Source organism: Typopeltis vanoorti, chromosome 13 (assembly GCF_054136105.1).
Source record: "Typopeltis vanoorti isolate ZY-2024b chromosome 13, IOZ_Tvanoo_1.0, whole genome shotgun sequence".
NCBI classification, from domain to species: domain Eukaryota; kingdom Metazoa; phylum Arthropoda; class Arachnida; order Uropygi; family Thelyphonidae; genus Typopeltis; species Typopeltis vanoorti.
This window is the reverse complement of record NC_143561.1, coordinates 70,195,796-70,210,808: the sequence shown is the minus strand read 5'-3', so window position 1 is coordinate 70,210,808 and position 15,013 is coordinate 70,195,796. Positions and strand designations below refer to the sequence as shown.

The 15,013-nt window shown below is 35.9% G+C and overlaps 1 protein-coding gene across 2 annotated transcripts in view; it reads right to left on the bottom strand.

The window, feature by feature from the left end:
• Positions 1-15,013, bottom strand: part of LOC150100272 (histone lysine acetyltransferase CREBBP-like) — a 345,238-nt gene that overhangs the window by 55,784 nt on the left and 274,441 nt on the right. For both annotated transcript variants that reach the window (XM_090403052.1, XM_090403053.1), the window contains exon 20: positions 9,474-9,620. In XM_090403052.1, coding sequence (XP_090259178.1) covers positions 9,474-9,620 — 147 coding nt within the window. The remainder of the gene's footprint in view (positions 1-9,473; positions 9,621-15,013) is intronic.

Here is a 15,013-nt window from a genome sequence, read left to right as displayed (position 1 = left end):
CTCAATATCATAATATATGTAAAACTCAAAATAGATTCATTGACTTTATTCAAGTCTTTATATATATATATATATGTATGTAAAAAAGAATTTAAATGACTCTATACCGAGAAAGAAAAGTTTAATGTTAAGATACGACTAGTTTCGTTGAAAATTCAACTTCTTCAAGTATCACAGGCAAAGAATTAAATATAAAATAACAGAGACATCATAAAATAATTAACAGATCTAGTATAAAACACACAAGAACATTTAAAAACAGGAATGCGCCAGTATTGGACAGTGGCAATGTGTGCATCAGAAATATTGTAGCTAAGGCTGTTATTAATATGAGATGAATCAAGCGATATTTCTCTAGATTCAACTATTCTTCTTTCAAGTTCATCATAGCACACATGGATATTAGAAGTTTGTGGCCAGTCTATGAGGTGTTGGCAGCCTTCATCTGAGTTGATAGAGAAGAAAAGAGAAGAGAATGTGACTAGAGAGAGTGCTGGCCCTGGTTCTGTTGTAGGAAAAGAACTCTTTGGTGTTCTTCCATGCGTAAAAGGATGGATTTAGCTGTCTAGCCATAGTATGGTTTGCCACAATCACACAAAATCTTATACACTCCTGGATACTGAGTAGGAAGTTGTTTCATTTTAGGTCTACTTAGTATGGATCGAAGTTTAGGAAACATAGTGAAGCAAGTTCTAATGTTGAATTTCTGAAGCATTTTGGCTAGTTTTGGGGAGAGAGAGCTGATGTATGGTAACGAAATAAAATATCAGTATCCAGGAGTCTAAGATGTTGTGTGATTGTGGCAAACCATACTACGGCCAGAGAGCTAAATCCATCCTTTTACGCATGGAAGAACACCAAAGAGACATTTCCTACAACAGAACCAGGGCCAGTGCTCTCTTTAGTCACGTTCTCTTCTCTATCAACTCGGATGAAGGCCGCCAACACCTCGTAGGCTAGCCACAAGCTTCTAATATCCATGTGTGCTATGATGAACTTGAAAGAAGGATAGTTGAATCTACAGAAATATCGCTTGATTCATCTCATATTAATAACAGCCTTAGCTACAATATTTCTGATGCACACATTGCCACTGTCCAATACTGCCGCATTCATGTCAGCTCACGCACATAGTCAACTTCATTTGGAACTCAAGCATGCATTCCTGTTTTTAAATGTTCTTGTGTGTTTTATACTAGATCTGTTAATGTATTTTATCATGTCTCTGTTATTTTTTATTTAATTCTTTGCCTGTGATACCTGAAGAAGTTGAATTTTCAACGAAACTAGTCGTATCTTAACATTAAACTTTTCTCTCTCGGTATAGAGTCATTTAAATTCTTTTTTACATACATTTTCTACTGAGTAAAATTATTAACAATAATATATATATATATATACACACACACACACGTGTGTGTGTGTGCGTGTGTACCTTCTCAAGAGGTCCTCCATCTTCTCCAGAACAAACTATCCAAGAAATTCTTTTCCTTACTCTCTCTCTCTCACTCACTGTGTAAATTCAGGATACTTCAAATTCAAAAATAAGATTTACAAACAGAACTCAAGATTGGCTATGAGCAGTCTGCTCTCTCTCCGATTCTTGCTGATATATTTCTTAAGGACTTCGAAGAAAAGGTGATTAATTCCTCAACTCTAAAACCCAAAATCTGGTACCGTTATACAGATGATGTATTCCTCATTTGGGAATACGGTTTAAACAACCTCAATATTTTTCTAGACCATCTCAACAAGTTTCATGAGAAAATCAATTTCACCTATGAACTGGAATCCAACAACTGTCTTCCTTTTTTGGACTTAAAACTTACAAGATGCGCTACAAATATCAAAATCTCTGTTTTAGACCCCCCCCCCCACCCCCACACACAGACAGATACCTTCATGCTTCTTCCCATCACTGCTCTCCACAAAAATATGTATTATTTCAACCCTTGCACATCGAGCCAGATCTTTATTAACAGATGAAACAGAGATTGAAAATGAACTCAATTTACTAAAAAAGGACTTTTGTAAACAATAGTTTCTTTATAAGATTGATAAATTTATCTCTTACCATTGTTCACCTACTATTGAAGATTCTTCTTCCCCAAGAGCATTTATATCTTTGCCATACATCAGCTCTCTCTCTCTCCCCAAAACTGGCAAAAATTCTTAAGAAATTCAACATTAGAACTTGTTTCACTACGTTTCCAAAACTTCGCTCCATACTAAGTAGACCTAAAGTAAAACATCTCCCTCTTCGGTATCCAGGAGTCTACAAGATTATCTGTGAATGTGGCAAACCATATTAAGGCCAGGCAGCTAAATCTATCCTTTTACGTATTGAGGAACACCAGGCAGACATATCCTACAATAGGACCAGAGCCAGTGCTCTCTCAAGCCACGTTCTCTTCTCTATTAACTCGGATAAAGGCCACCAACACATCGTGGACTGCCCGCAAACTTCTAATATACATTTGTGTTATGATGAACTCGAAAGAAAGATAATCGAATCTAAAGAAATATCCCTCGATTCATCCCATATAAACAACAGCCTTAGATACAATCTTTCTGATGCACACATTGCCAGTCCAGTATTGGCACACTCGTGACAACTCACACATGTATCATCATCATCATCAAATTCCTGCCATGTACCCTCAAGGGATGTACAGGATATGATAGTACTACATGAAAAAAATTACATCATTATTAATTTCCTATCTACAATTTTCCTCCAAATCAGTCTGTTACTTGTCAACACTCCAATATTATCAGCTCTTATATTTCTATCGTCTAAAGCACTTTGTACCGTATCAATCCACCTATATCTTGGTCTTCCTCTGGGTCGTTTTCCTGCCAACCTGGCAGAGAACACTTGTTTTGCTAATCTTTCCTCGCCCATTCTGTTTAAGTGACCATACCACCTGAGATTAGCTCTGCTAACGCATTCCTGGATGCTGACAATGTCAAGTTCTTTCCTAATATCCTCATTTTTAATATGATACTGCCATTGATGCCATCTGTTCACGCCTATAATCTTTCTCAGGACTCTCATATCTGAAGTCTCTAGTCTTTGGTCAAGTGTTTTACTTCTGACCCAGCTCTCAGATCCATAAGTTAAAACTGGTTTGAACACTGTCTTGTATACAGCTAATTTAGTGTTGCGACTAATTTCTCTCTTATTCCACATGAATTTATTCAATTGACTTCCCACCATACCAGCTTTGCTGATTCTGTTGTCTATTTCTATATTTAATTTACCATCTTCAGTAAAAATCGTGACTAAATAGCTGAAATGTTTTACTTGTTCCACAGGTTCTCCATTCACAACACAGTTGACATTTTCAATGATTCTGCCTATTTTCATTGTCTTTGTCTTTTTATTGCTGACCATACCATATCAGTTACAAGAGCTATTCAATTTAGTCAGAAAATTTTGCAGACTTGTAGCGGATTTATTTAGAAGTATAACATCATCCGCATAAAGCAAAGAGCTGACATTAACATCTCCAATTTCGATATCAGGTTTAATACCACTTTCCTTCATAATGCGATCCATATAGATAATGAATAACAGAGGGGATAATGTACATCCTTGTCTCACACCAGATTTAACATTAAACCATCTTCCTGTACTTCCTTCAATTCTAACTGCTGACTTACAACTCAAATAAAGACTAAGTATTGCTTGATATAATGTCCCATTGACACCATATAACTGCAGCGTATTGAATAGCTTCTCTCTTGGCACCTTGTCATATGCCTTTTCCAGATCGACAAAACTTAAATACAGATCTTTGTTATATTCCCATGCTTTCTCGACTATTTGTCGTAAAGTGAAGATCTGATCCTGACAGCCTCTATTTGGCCTGAATCCAGCTTGTTCTTCACCAAGCTTTTCTTCCACAATTCTTCTCAACCGTTTCTCGAGTATACTTGCATAGATCTTGCCAGGAACACTCAGTAGGGAAATACCTCTGTAATTCTCACATGCAGTTTTATTTCCCTTTTTATATATGGGTACTATGAGAGCTCTACTCTAATCATCGGGAATTCGTCCCTCTGTCCAGGCTTTCTGAACTATGCAGTGCAGTCACTGTAAGACTCTTATACCACCATACTTCAGCATTTCTGGTCGAATATCATCTACTCCTGCTGCCTTTCCACATTTCAAGCCTTTGTTGGCTTTTTCTACTTCAAGTATGGATATGTATTCCTGACTGCATGCCTGGTCAGTGTTTTTTACCACTGTGCTGTCATCACTGCTTGTTTCATTTAGCAGTTTTTCAAAGTAATTACTCCATACTTCAAGGATATCTTTTTCTCCCGTTTTCATGTCACCTTTATCATCTCTAATTCCTTTTATAGCACTCTTTCCTCCATTCTTAAGCTTCTTCAACAACCTCCAGAATATTTTGCCACCTTCTTGATATTTATTTTCTATATTCTTGCCAAAGTCCTCCCATGACTTTTGTTTAGCTAGTTTTACACAGTGTTTAGCATTCTTGCATTTGTCTCTATATTCTCTAAGAGCACAAGCTGACTTATTTGACAGGAACTTTTGGTATGCTTTCTTCTTTTCCTTCACTGCCTCTTTAACCTCCTGTGTCCACCAGGGAGTTCTGATTTTTTTATCCTTACAAACAATCTCACCACATGCCTCTCTGACAGAATCAATCAATGTTTTCTTCAGAGTTTGCCAATGAATCTCCAAGGTTTGATTCCTGTTCTCAAACTCTTTCATTTTTCCTTCAATAATCTTTGTGTATTTTAGTCTACAGCTCACATCTGAGAGCTGATCAACTTTTATTCGCTTTAAAACTTTCTTACATGTTATTCTTTTCAATATGAAATTTAATTTTATCCTGCTCAAGACTAAATAGTGATCACTTCCAATTTCAAATCCTCTGTACACTCTGGTGTCCTGCACCAGGGAGAAAACATCACTATCAACAATATTCCAAGCCTCTTCTCTTCATGTGAATTGTCTCTGTTATTTTTTATATAATTCTTTATCGTTGATACCTGAAGAAGTTGATTTTTTCAACGAAGCTAGTAGTCTCAGCGTTGAACTTTATTCTTTTTTATTCTCGGTATTAGTCATTCCAACTAATTTATTTTTCATAACATTATCTACTGAGTAAATATGAACGTCAATATATATATATATATATATACAGGGTGTTCGGGATAAATTTGACAGTTTCGTAAGGAAAAAGAAAATCTTCTTTGTATCTATTAAATTTAATGAATTGACAAAAAAACATTACAGGCAGAGTTAATTACAATACTATCAACAAGATTTACTCAAAATAACCACCATTAGCATCGATCACAGCTTCAATTCTGCTTCGGAACCTCGAACAAGCTGATGCTACAGTCTCCCTGGGAAGGGCCGCAAAAACTGTTTTAATTTTATCCATTAACTGGGCTTTTGTATTACTGGAAGTGCGATTGGTGTCTTTTTCAACTGCGCCCCATACAAAATAATCCATGGGGTTAAGGTCTGGGGAGTTTGGAGGCCAAACATTTGGACTGGTGAAGTCGTAGAAATTTTCAGACAACCATTTTTGACTTTTCCCAGAGGTGTGGCAAGGGGCCGAATCCTGCTGCCATACATACGGCCTACCATTGGCTACCCTTGTTATCCAGGGCTTGACTACAGTTAGCAACTCCACGAACAAAGCCCGAATTCCAATGCCAGGGTTCTTCAACACCTGTTCCTGCAGATTTGCGAGGAATTCTGCTGTACGAACGCAATCAGATCGTCTGCTAGGGATCTTTCTTCTTGCTACATCCTCGTAGTCACCATTGCAAGTCTCTAGTTCATGCCTGATTGTTTTTACTGTATTCAGGGAGCATTGGGCAGCAGTCGTAATATCCTTATTTTGATGGCAGGCACGAATCATCATGATACAAGTTATTCTCTTCCATGATTCAGGTGGGTTCCAGCTATCCATCCTTTCTGACATCTTGTATATGAATGAAGAAGGGTCCAAACTTTTAAATGAAGAGAAGTGTGTGTTAATACATGTAACTTACGGAAAAATATAATTAATTATAAATATGTCAAATTTATCCCGAACACCCTGTGTGTGTATATATATATATATATTAATAATCTGGATTACCCTTTATATAGTAATCCAAGTTTAAATAGATATATTTCAAGGAGCCTAAAGGCTACAGAGATTCTTAAAGATGACATGCTGAACTTCAGTGAGGTCCAGCTGATCCACAGAAAACCAAATCCAGTCTTATACAGTAGCCCCCCCCCCCCCCCCCCAGTATCTATCTGCAGGGTTTGGTTCCATTGTCTTCCGCAGATAGTAGCGAACCACTGGTGAGACCCAGATTTTTGCACATATATAGCAAAATTGAAGCAGGAAATGATTAGTAAATTGACTTAGTCTCATGTGCTAGGACTGTAGGGATCTTTAGTTAATATGTTATGTAGTTAATATATAATGTATACACTAAATTGTATGGCTAAATAAATAATAATGAAAAGTTTTTTTATTTTTTATTAAATTAGGCAATTTCTAGACTACCACTTCACCTGTACTATCCAGGGATGCTATCTACTGCATTTGAGCACACATTCCATTGCTCCTCGATAATAATATTACATATTTATTTAAAATTATCATGAAACAATTTTTACGTCTTTAGAATCTATGAGGAGCAATAGAATGTGTGGCCAAATGAGGTAGAAAGCACCCCTGAGTAGTATGAGTGAAGTGGCAAACCAAAAAATTTGACTCATTTAATAAAACTTCCATCTTTAGACAAATAAAATTTAACCCACATAATAATTATGTAGAACGAAATGGGAAAATATGCTAATGAAAATGTAATTGTTAATAAAATTTTAACATTTTTGTTCTTATTAGGAGGAATCAACTGAGATCAGAACACCTCGTTGTGTTCAACTACATATTTATTCATCTTCCGAATCTTTGGCAGTCAGCTGCATGCTTGCCTACTGAGCAAACGATGCGGACGGCTGAGGATCATCGATAGTTGAAGCTTTATCGACTTTTTTTTAAAAAAAAACATTGTTATTGGAAGCTGCCGTTTTTGTCTCTTCAATTCCAGTAAATAGGTTCTGCAAAGGTACCAAAGCTTCTGTTACTGTGCGAGTAATTTTTATGTTGCACTCCATGGTTGAATCATAATCCATTACCTGTTCCTTTAATATTTGAGCCGTTAGAAATATCGTGGCAAATTTTTCAAGTGTCCACGCTGGTGGTTCTTGTTCACTTTCATCCTCATTGTCATCTTCTTCTGTAGAAGATTTGGCAAGATCTTTCAACTCCTTGTTAGTGAGCACCTTACGATGTCCATCTATATAATCATTCAATTCTTCTTCTGTCATATCCCTCTCCACCTATTTTCTGTGCTGTATTAATTATCATTGTTATCTGTGAGTTAATATCAGGGGAGTCTTGGGAATTATGAATGGCATCACTCCACAAATTCTTCCAGCATGCAGTTACCGTTTCAATTCGTCCATTGCTCCCTTGATGAATACAATTGCATCTGCAATTCTGAATGATTTCCAGCATTCCATGACCGACATCAGCAGAATTCTCAACCATTGCACGAATCATATCAAAAAGCTGCCAAGCACATGAGGCTTTGAAGCATCTAATGACACCTTGATCGAGTGGCTGAAGCAATGAGGTCATATTAGGTGGTAAGAAAATCACTTGAACGTTTTCATCTTTGGTGACTAGTGACTCCCGGTGCCCTGGAGAGTTGTCTATTATCAATAAAACTTTAAACGGTAATTCTTCCCTCTCCAAATATTTTTTCACCTCCGGAATAAAACATCAATGGGACCATTCCGTAAATAACAAGGCCGTGACCAACGCTTTCAAATTTGATTGCCAAAAAACAGGTAAACAACTTTTGTTTTGTTTTTAAGGGCATGTGGATTCTGTGCTCGGTAAACAAGGCCAGGTTTAATTATGTGACCAGCTGCATTGCCACAAAGTACCAGCGTCAATTTGTCCTTAAATGCTTTAAAGATTGGTGCTTGCTTCACAGTTTTATGGACGTAGGTCCAGTGTGGCATTTTCTTCCAAATGAGGCCAGTTTCATCACAATTAAAAACTTGCTTAGAATGATAACCTTTCTCTGCAATAATTTTTTAAAATTCTGCTAGGAACAATGCAGCAGCTATTCTCATCAGCTGATGCAGATTCTCCCATAATTTTTATGTTTTTTAGATTAAACCTAGTTTTGAATCTATGCGACCAGCCTTTGCTTGCTGCAAATGACTTTCATCCCCTTCTGTTTCGTCTTGCAGCCGCATGTCTTCATATAGGATCAATGCTTTTTGTCATAACGTGTTACATCAATAGGAATTCTTTTTCTTGTCATGTCTTCCACCCACAAATTCAAAGCTTTCTCTACCTCGAGTAACGTCTTATCACGCACTGTAAATGTAACTTTTGCAGATTTGGCTGCAATGGAAAGACTGGCACGAATTTTTCTTTGTTCTTCAACACTTCACATATCGAAGATTCCTTTTTATTATAGATCTTGGCAACAGTTGCAATTGACTTTTTTTTCTACTTTAATCAAATTGATAATCTTTGATTTTTCACTAATACTGAGCACTTCACGCCTTCTCTTCGGTTTTGAAGCCACTTTAAAAATTTTAACAATTTATTTGCTTGAATTTAAACACAATTTTTAATTGCAATGACAGCCAATTGACTGCGTTCTTTGACAATTCAAGTAAAGCTAAATATGAACAAACACACACATTTAAGTCCACATGCCTAGCAAAACAAGCATGTTTTGACAAGTTTTCAGCCTGTGCATATGCATGTTTCAACTGGCATGGCACTTGACCGTTTCGCACGCTTTTTTTTGAACTGCGGATAAGTGACACAACAGAAACGGGGGGACCTACTGCACTCTTATACTTTCATGTTGGTAGCACAGTCACAAATGCACAATGACACCTGTCCTCTGATTAGAAAGATCTGAGTTAAAATTCCATTTAGGACATGAAGAACTTTCATGTGGGCTTTTCTCCTGAATGGGAGTCATCAGATATTATACAGTAAAGGCAGGGATTTTTTCCTCTCATTAGGTCATTTGGTAAATGAATAATAGATGAAAAACCTCTTTTTTCTTTGTTCTGTTTTAATTTCTATTTAGTAAATGTTTTCTTGTTAATGCAAATTTTTAACAAAACAAATTACCAACTCTTATTATCATACCCCCCAGCCCCTCCATCATTTGTGGAGGGGAAGTTGGAAATCTTAAATTTATGGTTTGATATGCAATACTCTTGCAATGTAATGCAATATTATAGGAAATTAGGATTTCAATAATGCCATTCTGAATAAGGTTCACATTATGCACAATGGTTATTCAATTATTATTGAAATACAAAAATTAATGGTAAAATACATATAGTCAGAAGTAAATCAGCAGAGCTTCTACTTTACCTAGTGTTTGGAAAAGGAGAATCTGAACCATATTCTTGCACATGCATTCCAAAAAAACACACATCAACTCCATCTATTTCTTCAAAAGCAAAAAGTGCTTTTGCTCGATAAGGAAAATGATCAGGCCACTGTCCTGTTTCAACATATCTAGCAAGAAAAGAGATCATTATCAAAAACACATGTCCCAAATCATTCAAAAAATCAAAAATAATAATTTCCATGCTAAAAATAAAATATATTCATTTGTTTGTTTTTTTTTTTTCAAAAATAATGGTTGCATTCAGCCTAAGCAGCTAAATAATTTTGACTGGAAGAATCCTAGGCTATTCTGATATATCTTCAACTGGCTGAGTGGTCCAATTGCTCAAATGGAAAGTTCTTTTGCTCTCTGACCAACAGGCAGATGCAAATCCCACTGCAAGCATGAATATTTGTGAATGTCATCACTTAATGTGAGACCACCATCATCATCCTGTCTACAAGAGGCTTGAAAAAAGTTACATGCAAAGTAAGCAGGATTTCCAGATTATTAAACTTACAAAAAATTCCAAATTTCTGGGAGACTTGTTCTCAAAAATTTAAATTTTTTTTTTCTCAGACAAACCAGCAAAAGAATATATGCAATGATAGAAAAAAGCAGATTATGGAGATAGAATTAACTTCTCTGTCATTAGCTAAAAATTAGCTTTATAAAAAAATTCAAGTTCCTCAACGTTTTATAAACCTAATATAAAGGGCATAAAGAACAAGGCAAGAAAATCATTATCCATCTAATGAGAGTACACTTCTGAATCAAAAAATTATAACAATCAGAGAAAATGTGTTAAATGATTTGCAATTCTAATTTATTGCATAGAAAATAATTATTACTAAATATCAATTAGTATCATCTAAATCTATATACTTTGTAGATTATATAACAATGTAAAACATAAAAAGGTAATATAAATTATAAGAAAACTTATTTGAAAACATTCACAAAATTAGAATAATTTTTAACGTGGTTCAAAATATTAGAATAATGCAAAAATAAATGAACAAAAATTACAGTCAAAGGGAAACAACATGATAATTAGTACTTTGTTGCATTGCCTTTAGCTTTTTGTTCATAAACAGTCAGGCATATTATTTACTAGCATTTCACAGTTTTCATTATATTTTTTTAATTAAAACATGCTCATATGGTCTGCAGACTAGAAGAAGATCATTTTTGTCTCTTGGGGCAACTTCTTGGAAGACGTTTCTTGATAATTCCCCACAAATTCTCAATTGGGTTTAAATGTGATGAGTTTGTAGGCTATGGAATTACACTGATTTGTCTTTATGTGAGCCATCTATTAGTGGTCTTGGAAGTATGACAAGAAGCTGAATCTTGCTGAAAAAGGAAAGTACATTACATAAATTTTCCGATGCTGGTAACATAAAGTACTCAAGAATTTCTTGGTACACTTTGGATGACTCTTTCGTATGCAATACACAGCCTACCTCGATCCTCTGCAGCCATACAAGCCCATACCATGACAGAGGTTGCAAATTTTACTAAGCGATCTTTATCAAATGCTTCTTGCTTAAGACGGCAAACATGTATCCCTCGATGACCATGGGACACACAAAACATACTTCATCGCTAAGTACCTTTTCATATCCTCTTGACCCCCACAACAGTCTTCGCTTACACCATTACCATCTCACTCTAGCTGCCTTTTGCTCATCATCATCAAATTCTTCCCATGTACCCTCAAGGGGTGTACAGGATATAATAGTACTACATGAAAAATTTACATCATTACTAACTTCCAATCTACAATTTTCCTCTAAATCAGTCTGTTACTTATCAAGACTCCAACATTATTCAGATGTTATATTTCTACGATAAAGAGCCAAGAGGCTATTTTTCCGGCGACATAAATTAAGTTAAGGGGGATAGTAAATCCCGTATTATTTTACAGCCGGGTACAAAACTTGGAGATCGAAATCTAAGAGTTTCATGCCGAAGAACTATCGGCGAGTCCATGCCAATGAGTCATCACTTGAGTAGTACAACACAGGTCTACCCTACTCACTGATGAGACCTCAATAAGGGTCGAAACCGGTCTGGGTAGTGACCTCTCCTCATAATGAGAAAATATTAAGGATAGTGATGGAGATTGCTCCACCTTTGACACGAGTTGCCATAGTGTTGTACTACCCAAGTGATGACTTACGCTTGGACTCACCGATAGCTGAGATTAGCTCTCATAATGCATTCCTGGATGATTATGATGACAATGTCAAGTTCTTTCCTAATATCCTCATTTTTAATATGATATTGCAATTGATGCCATCTGTTCATGCCTCTAATCTTTCTCAGGACTCTCATATCTGTGGTCTCTAGTCTTTGGTCAAGTGTTTTACTTATGACCCAGCTCTCAGATCCATAAGTTAAAACTGGTTTGAACACTGTCTTGTATACAGCTAATTTAGTGTTGCGACTAATTTCTCTCTTATTCCACATGAATTTATTCAATTGACTTCCCACCATACCAGCTTTGCTGATTCTGTTGTCTATTTCCATATTTCATTTACCATCTTCACTAAAAATCGTGCCTAAGTAGCTGAAATGTTTTACTTGTTGCACAGGTTCTCAATTTTCACAACGCAGTTGACATTTTCAATGATTCTGCCTATTTTCATTGTCTTTGTCTTTTTATTGCTGACTTTCATACCATATCTATTAGAAGAATCATTCAATTTAGTCAGGGAATATTGCAGACTTGTAGTGGATTTATTTAGAAGTATAATTTCATCCGTATAAAGCAAAGAGCTACATTAACATCTCCAATTTTTATATCATGTTTAATACCACTTTTCTTCATAATGTGATCCACATAGATAATGAATAACAGAGGGGATAATGTACATCATTGTCTGACACCAGATTTAATATTAAACCATCTTCCTGTAGTTCCTTCAATTCTAACTGCTGACTTACAACTTATATAAAGACTAAGTATTACTTGATATAATTCCCCATTGACGCCATACAACTGTAGCATATTGAATATATTGAATAGCTTCTCTCTTGGAACCTTGTCATATGCCTTTTCCAGATGGACAAAACTTAAATACAGATCTTTGTTATATTCCCATGATTTCTCCACTATTTGTGGTAAAGTGAAGATCTAATTCTGACAGCTGCTATTTGGCCTGAATCCAGCTGGTTCTTCACCAAGCTTTTCTTCCACAATGCTTCTCAACCACTTCTCAAGTATACTTGCATAAATATTACCAGAAACACACAGTAGAGAAATATCTCTGTAATTCTCACTTTCAGTATTATTCATCATCAAATTCCTGCCATGTAACCTCAAGGAGTGTGCAGGATATGATAGTACTACATGAAAAAAATTACATCATTAATTTACTATCTACAATTTTCCTCCAAATCAGTCTGTTACTTGTCAAGACTCCAACATTATCAGATCTTACATTTCTGTCGTCTAAGGCACTTTGTACTGTATCAATCCACCTATATCTTGGTCTTCCTCTGGGTCGTTTTCCTGCCAACATAGCAGAGAACACCTGTTTTGCTAATCTTTTTTCACCCATTCTGTTTAAATGACCATACCACCTAAGATTAGCTCTACTAACGCATTCCTGAATGCTGACAATGTCAAGTTCTTTCCTAATATCCTCGTTTTTAATATGATATTGCCATTGATACCATCTGTTCACGCCTCTATCCTTCTCAGGGCTCTCATATCTGTGGTCTCTAGTCTTTGGTCAAGTGTTTTACTTCTGACCCAGCTCTCAGATCCATAAGTTAAAACTGGTTTGAACACTGTCTTGTATACAGCTAATTTAGTGTTCTGACTAATTTCTCTCTTATTCCATATCAATTTATTCAATTGACTTCCTACCATACCAGCTTTGATGATTCTGTTGTCTATTTCCATATTTAATTTACCATCTTCACTAAAAATCGTGCCTAAGTAGCTGAAATGTTTTACTTGTTCCACAGGTTCCCCATTCACAACACAGTTGACATTTTCAATGATTCTGCCTGTTTTCATTGTCTTTGTCTTTTTATTGCTGACCTTCATACCATATCTATTACAACAGCTATTCAATTTAGTCAGAGAATCTTGCAGACTTGTAGCGGATTTATTTAGAAGTATAATATCATCCGCATAAAGCAAAAAGCTAACATTAACATCTCCAATTTTGATATCAGGTTTAATACCACTTTTCTTCATAATGTGATCCACAGATTTAACATTAAACCATCCTCCTGCACTTCTTTCAATTCTAACTGCTCACTTACAACTCAAATAAAGACTAAGTATTGCTTGATATAATGCCGCATTGACACCACATAACTGTAGCTTATAGAATATCTTCTCTCTTGGCACCTTGTCATATGCCTTTTCCAGATCGACAAAACTTAAATACAGATCTTTGTTATATTCCCATGCTTTCTCGACTATTTGTCGTAAAGTGAAGATCTGATCCTGACAGCCTCTATTTGGCCTGAATCCAGATTTTTCTTCACCAAGCTTTTCTTCCACAATTCTTCTCAACCGTTTCTCAAGTATACTTGCATAGATCTTACCAGGAACACTCAGTAGGGAAATACCTCTGTAATTCTCACATTCAGTTTTATTTCCCTTTTTAGATATGGGTACTATGAGAGCTCTACTCCAAACATCGGGAATTCGTCCCTCTGCCCAGGCTTTCTGAACTATGCAGTGCAGCCACTGTAAGACTCTTATACCACCATACTTCAGCATTTCTAGTCGAATATCATCTACTCCTGCTGCCTTTCCACATTTTAAGCGTTTGGTGGCTTTTTCTAATTCAAGTATGGATATGTATTCCTGACTGCATGCTTGGGCAATGTTTTTTACCACTGCTGTCATCACTGCTTGTTTCATTTAGCAGTTTTTCAAAGTAATTACTCCATACTTCAAGGATATCTTTTTCTCCCGTTTTCATGTCACCTTTATCATCTCCAACTCCTTTTACAGTACTCTTTCCTCCATTCCTAAGTTTCTTCAACAACCTCCAGAATATTTTGCCACCTTCTTGATATTTATTTTCTATATTCTTGCCAAAGTCCTCCCATGACTTTTGTTTAGCTAGTTTTACACAGTGTTTAGCATTCTTGCATTTGTCTCTATATTCTCTAAGAGCACAAGCTGACTTATTTGACAGGAACCTTTGATATGCTTTCTTCTTTTCCTTCACTGCCTCTTTAACTTCCTGTGTCCACCAGGGAGTTCTGATTTTTTTTCCTTGCAGACAACCTCACCACATACCTTTCTGGCAGAATCAATCAATGTTTTCTTCAGAGTTTGCCACTGAATCTCCAAGGTTTGATTCCTGTTCTAAAACTTTTTCATATTTTCTTCAATAATCTTTGTGTATTTTAGTCTACAGTTCACATCTGAGAGCTGCTCAACTTTTATTCGCTTTAAAACTTCTTACATGTTATTCTTTTCAATGTGAAATTCAATTTTATCCTGCTCAAGACTAGATAGTGATCACTTCCAATTTCAAAT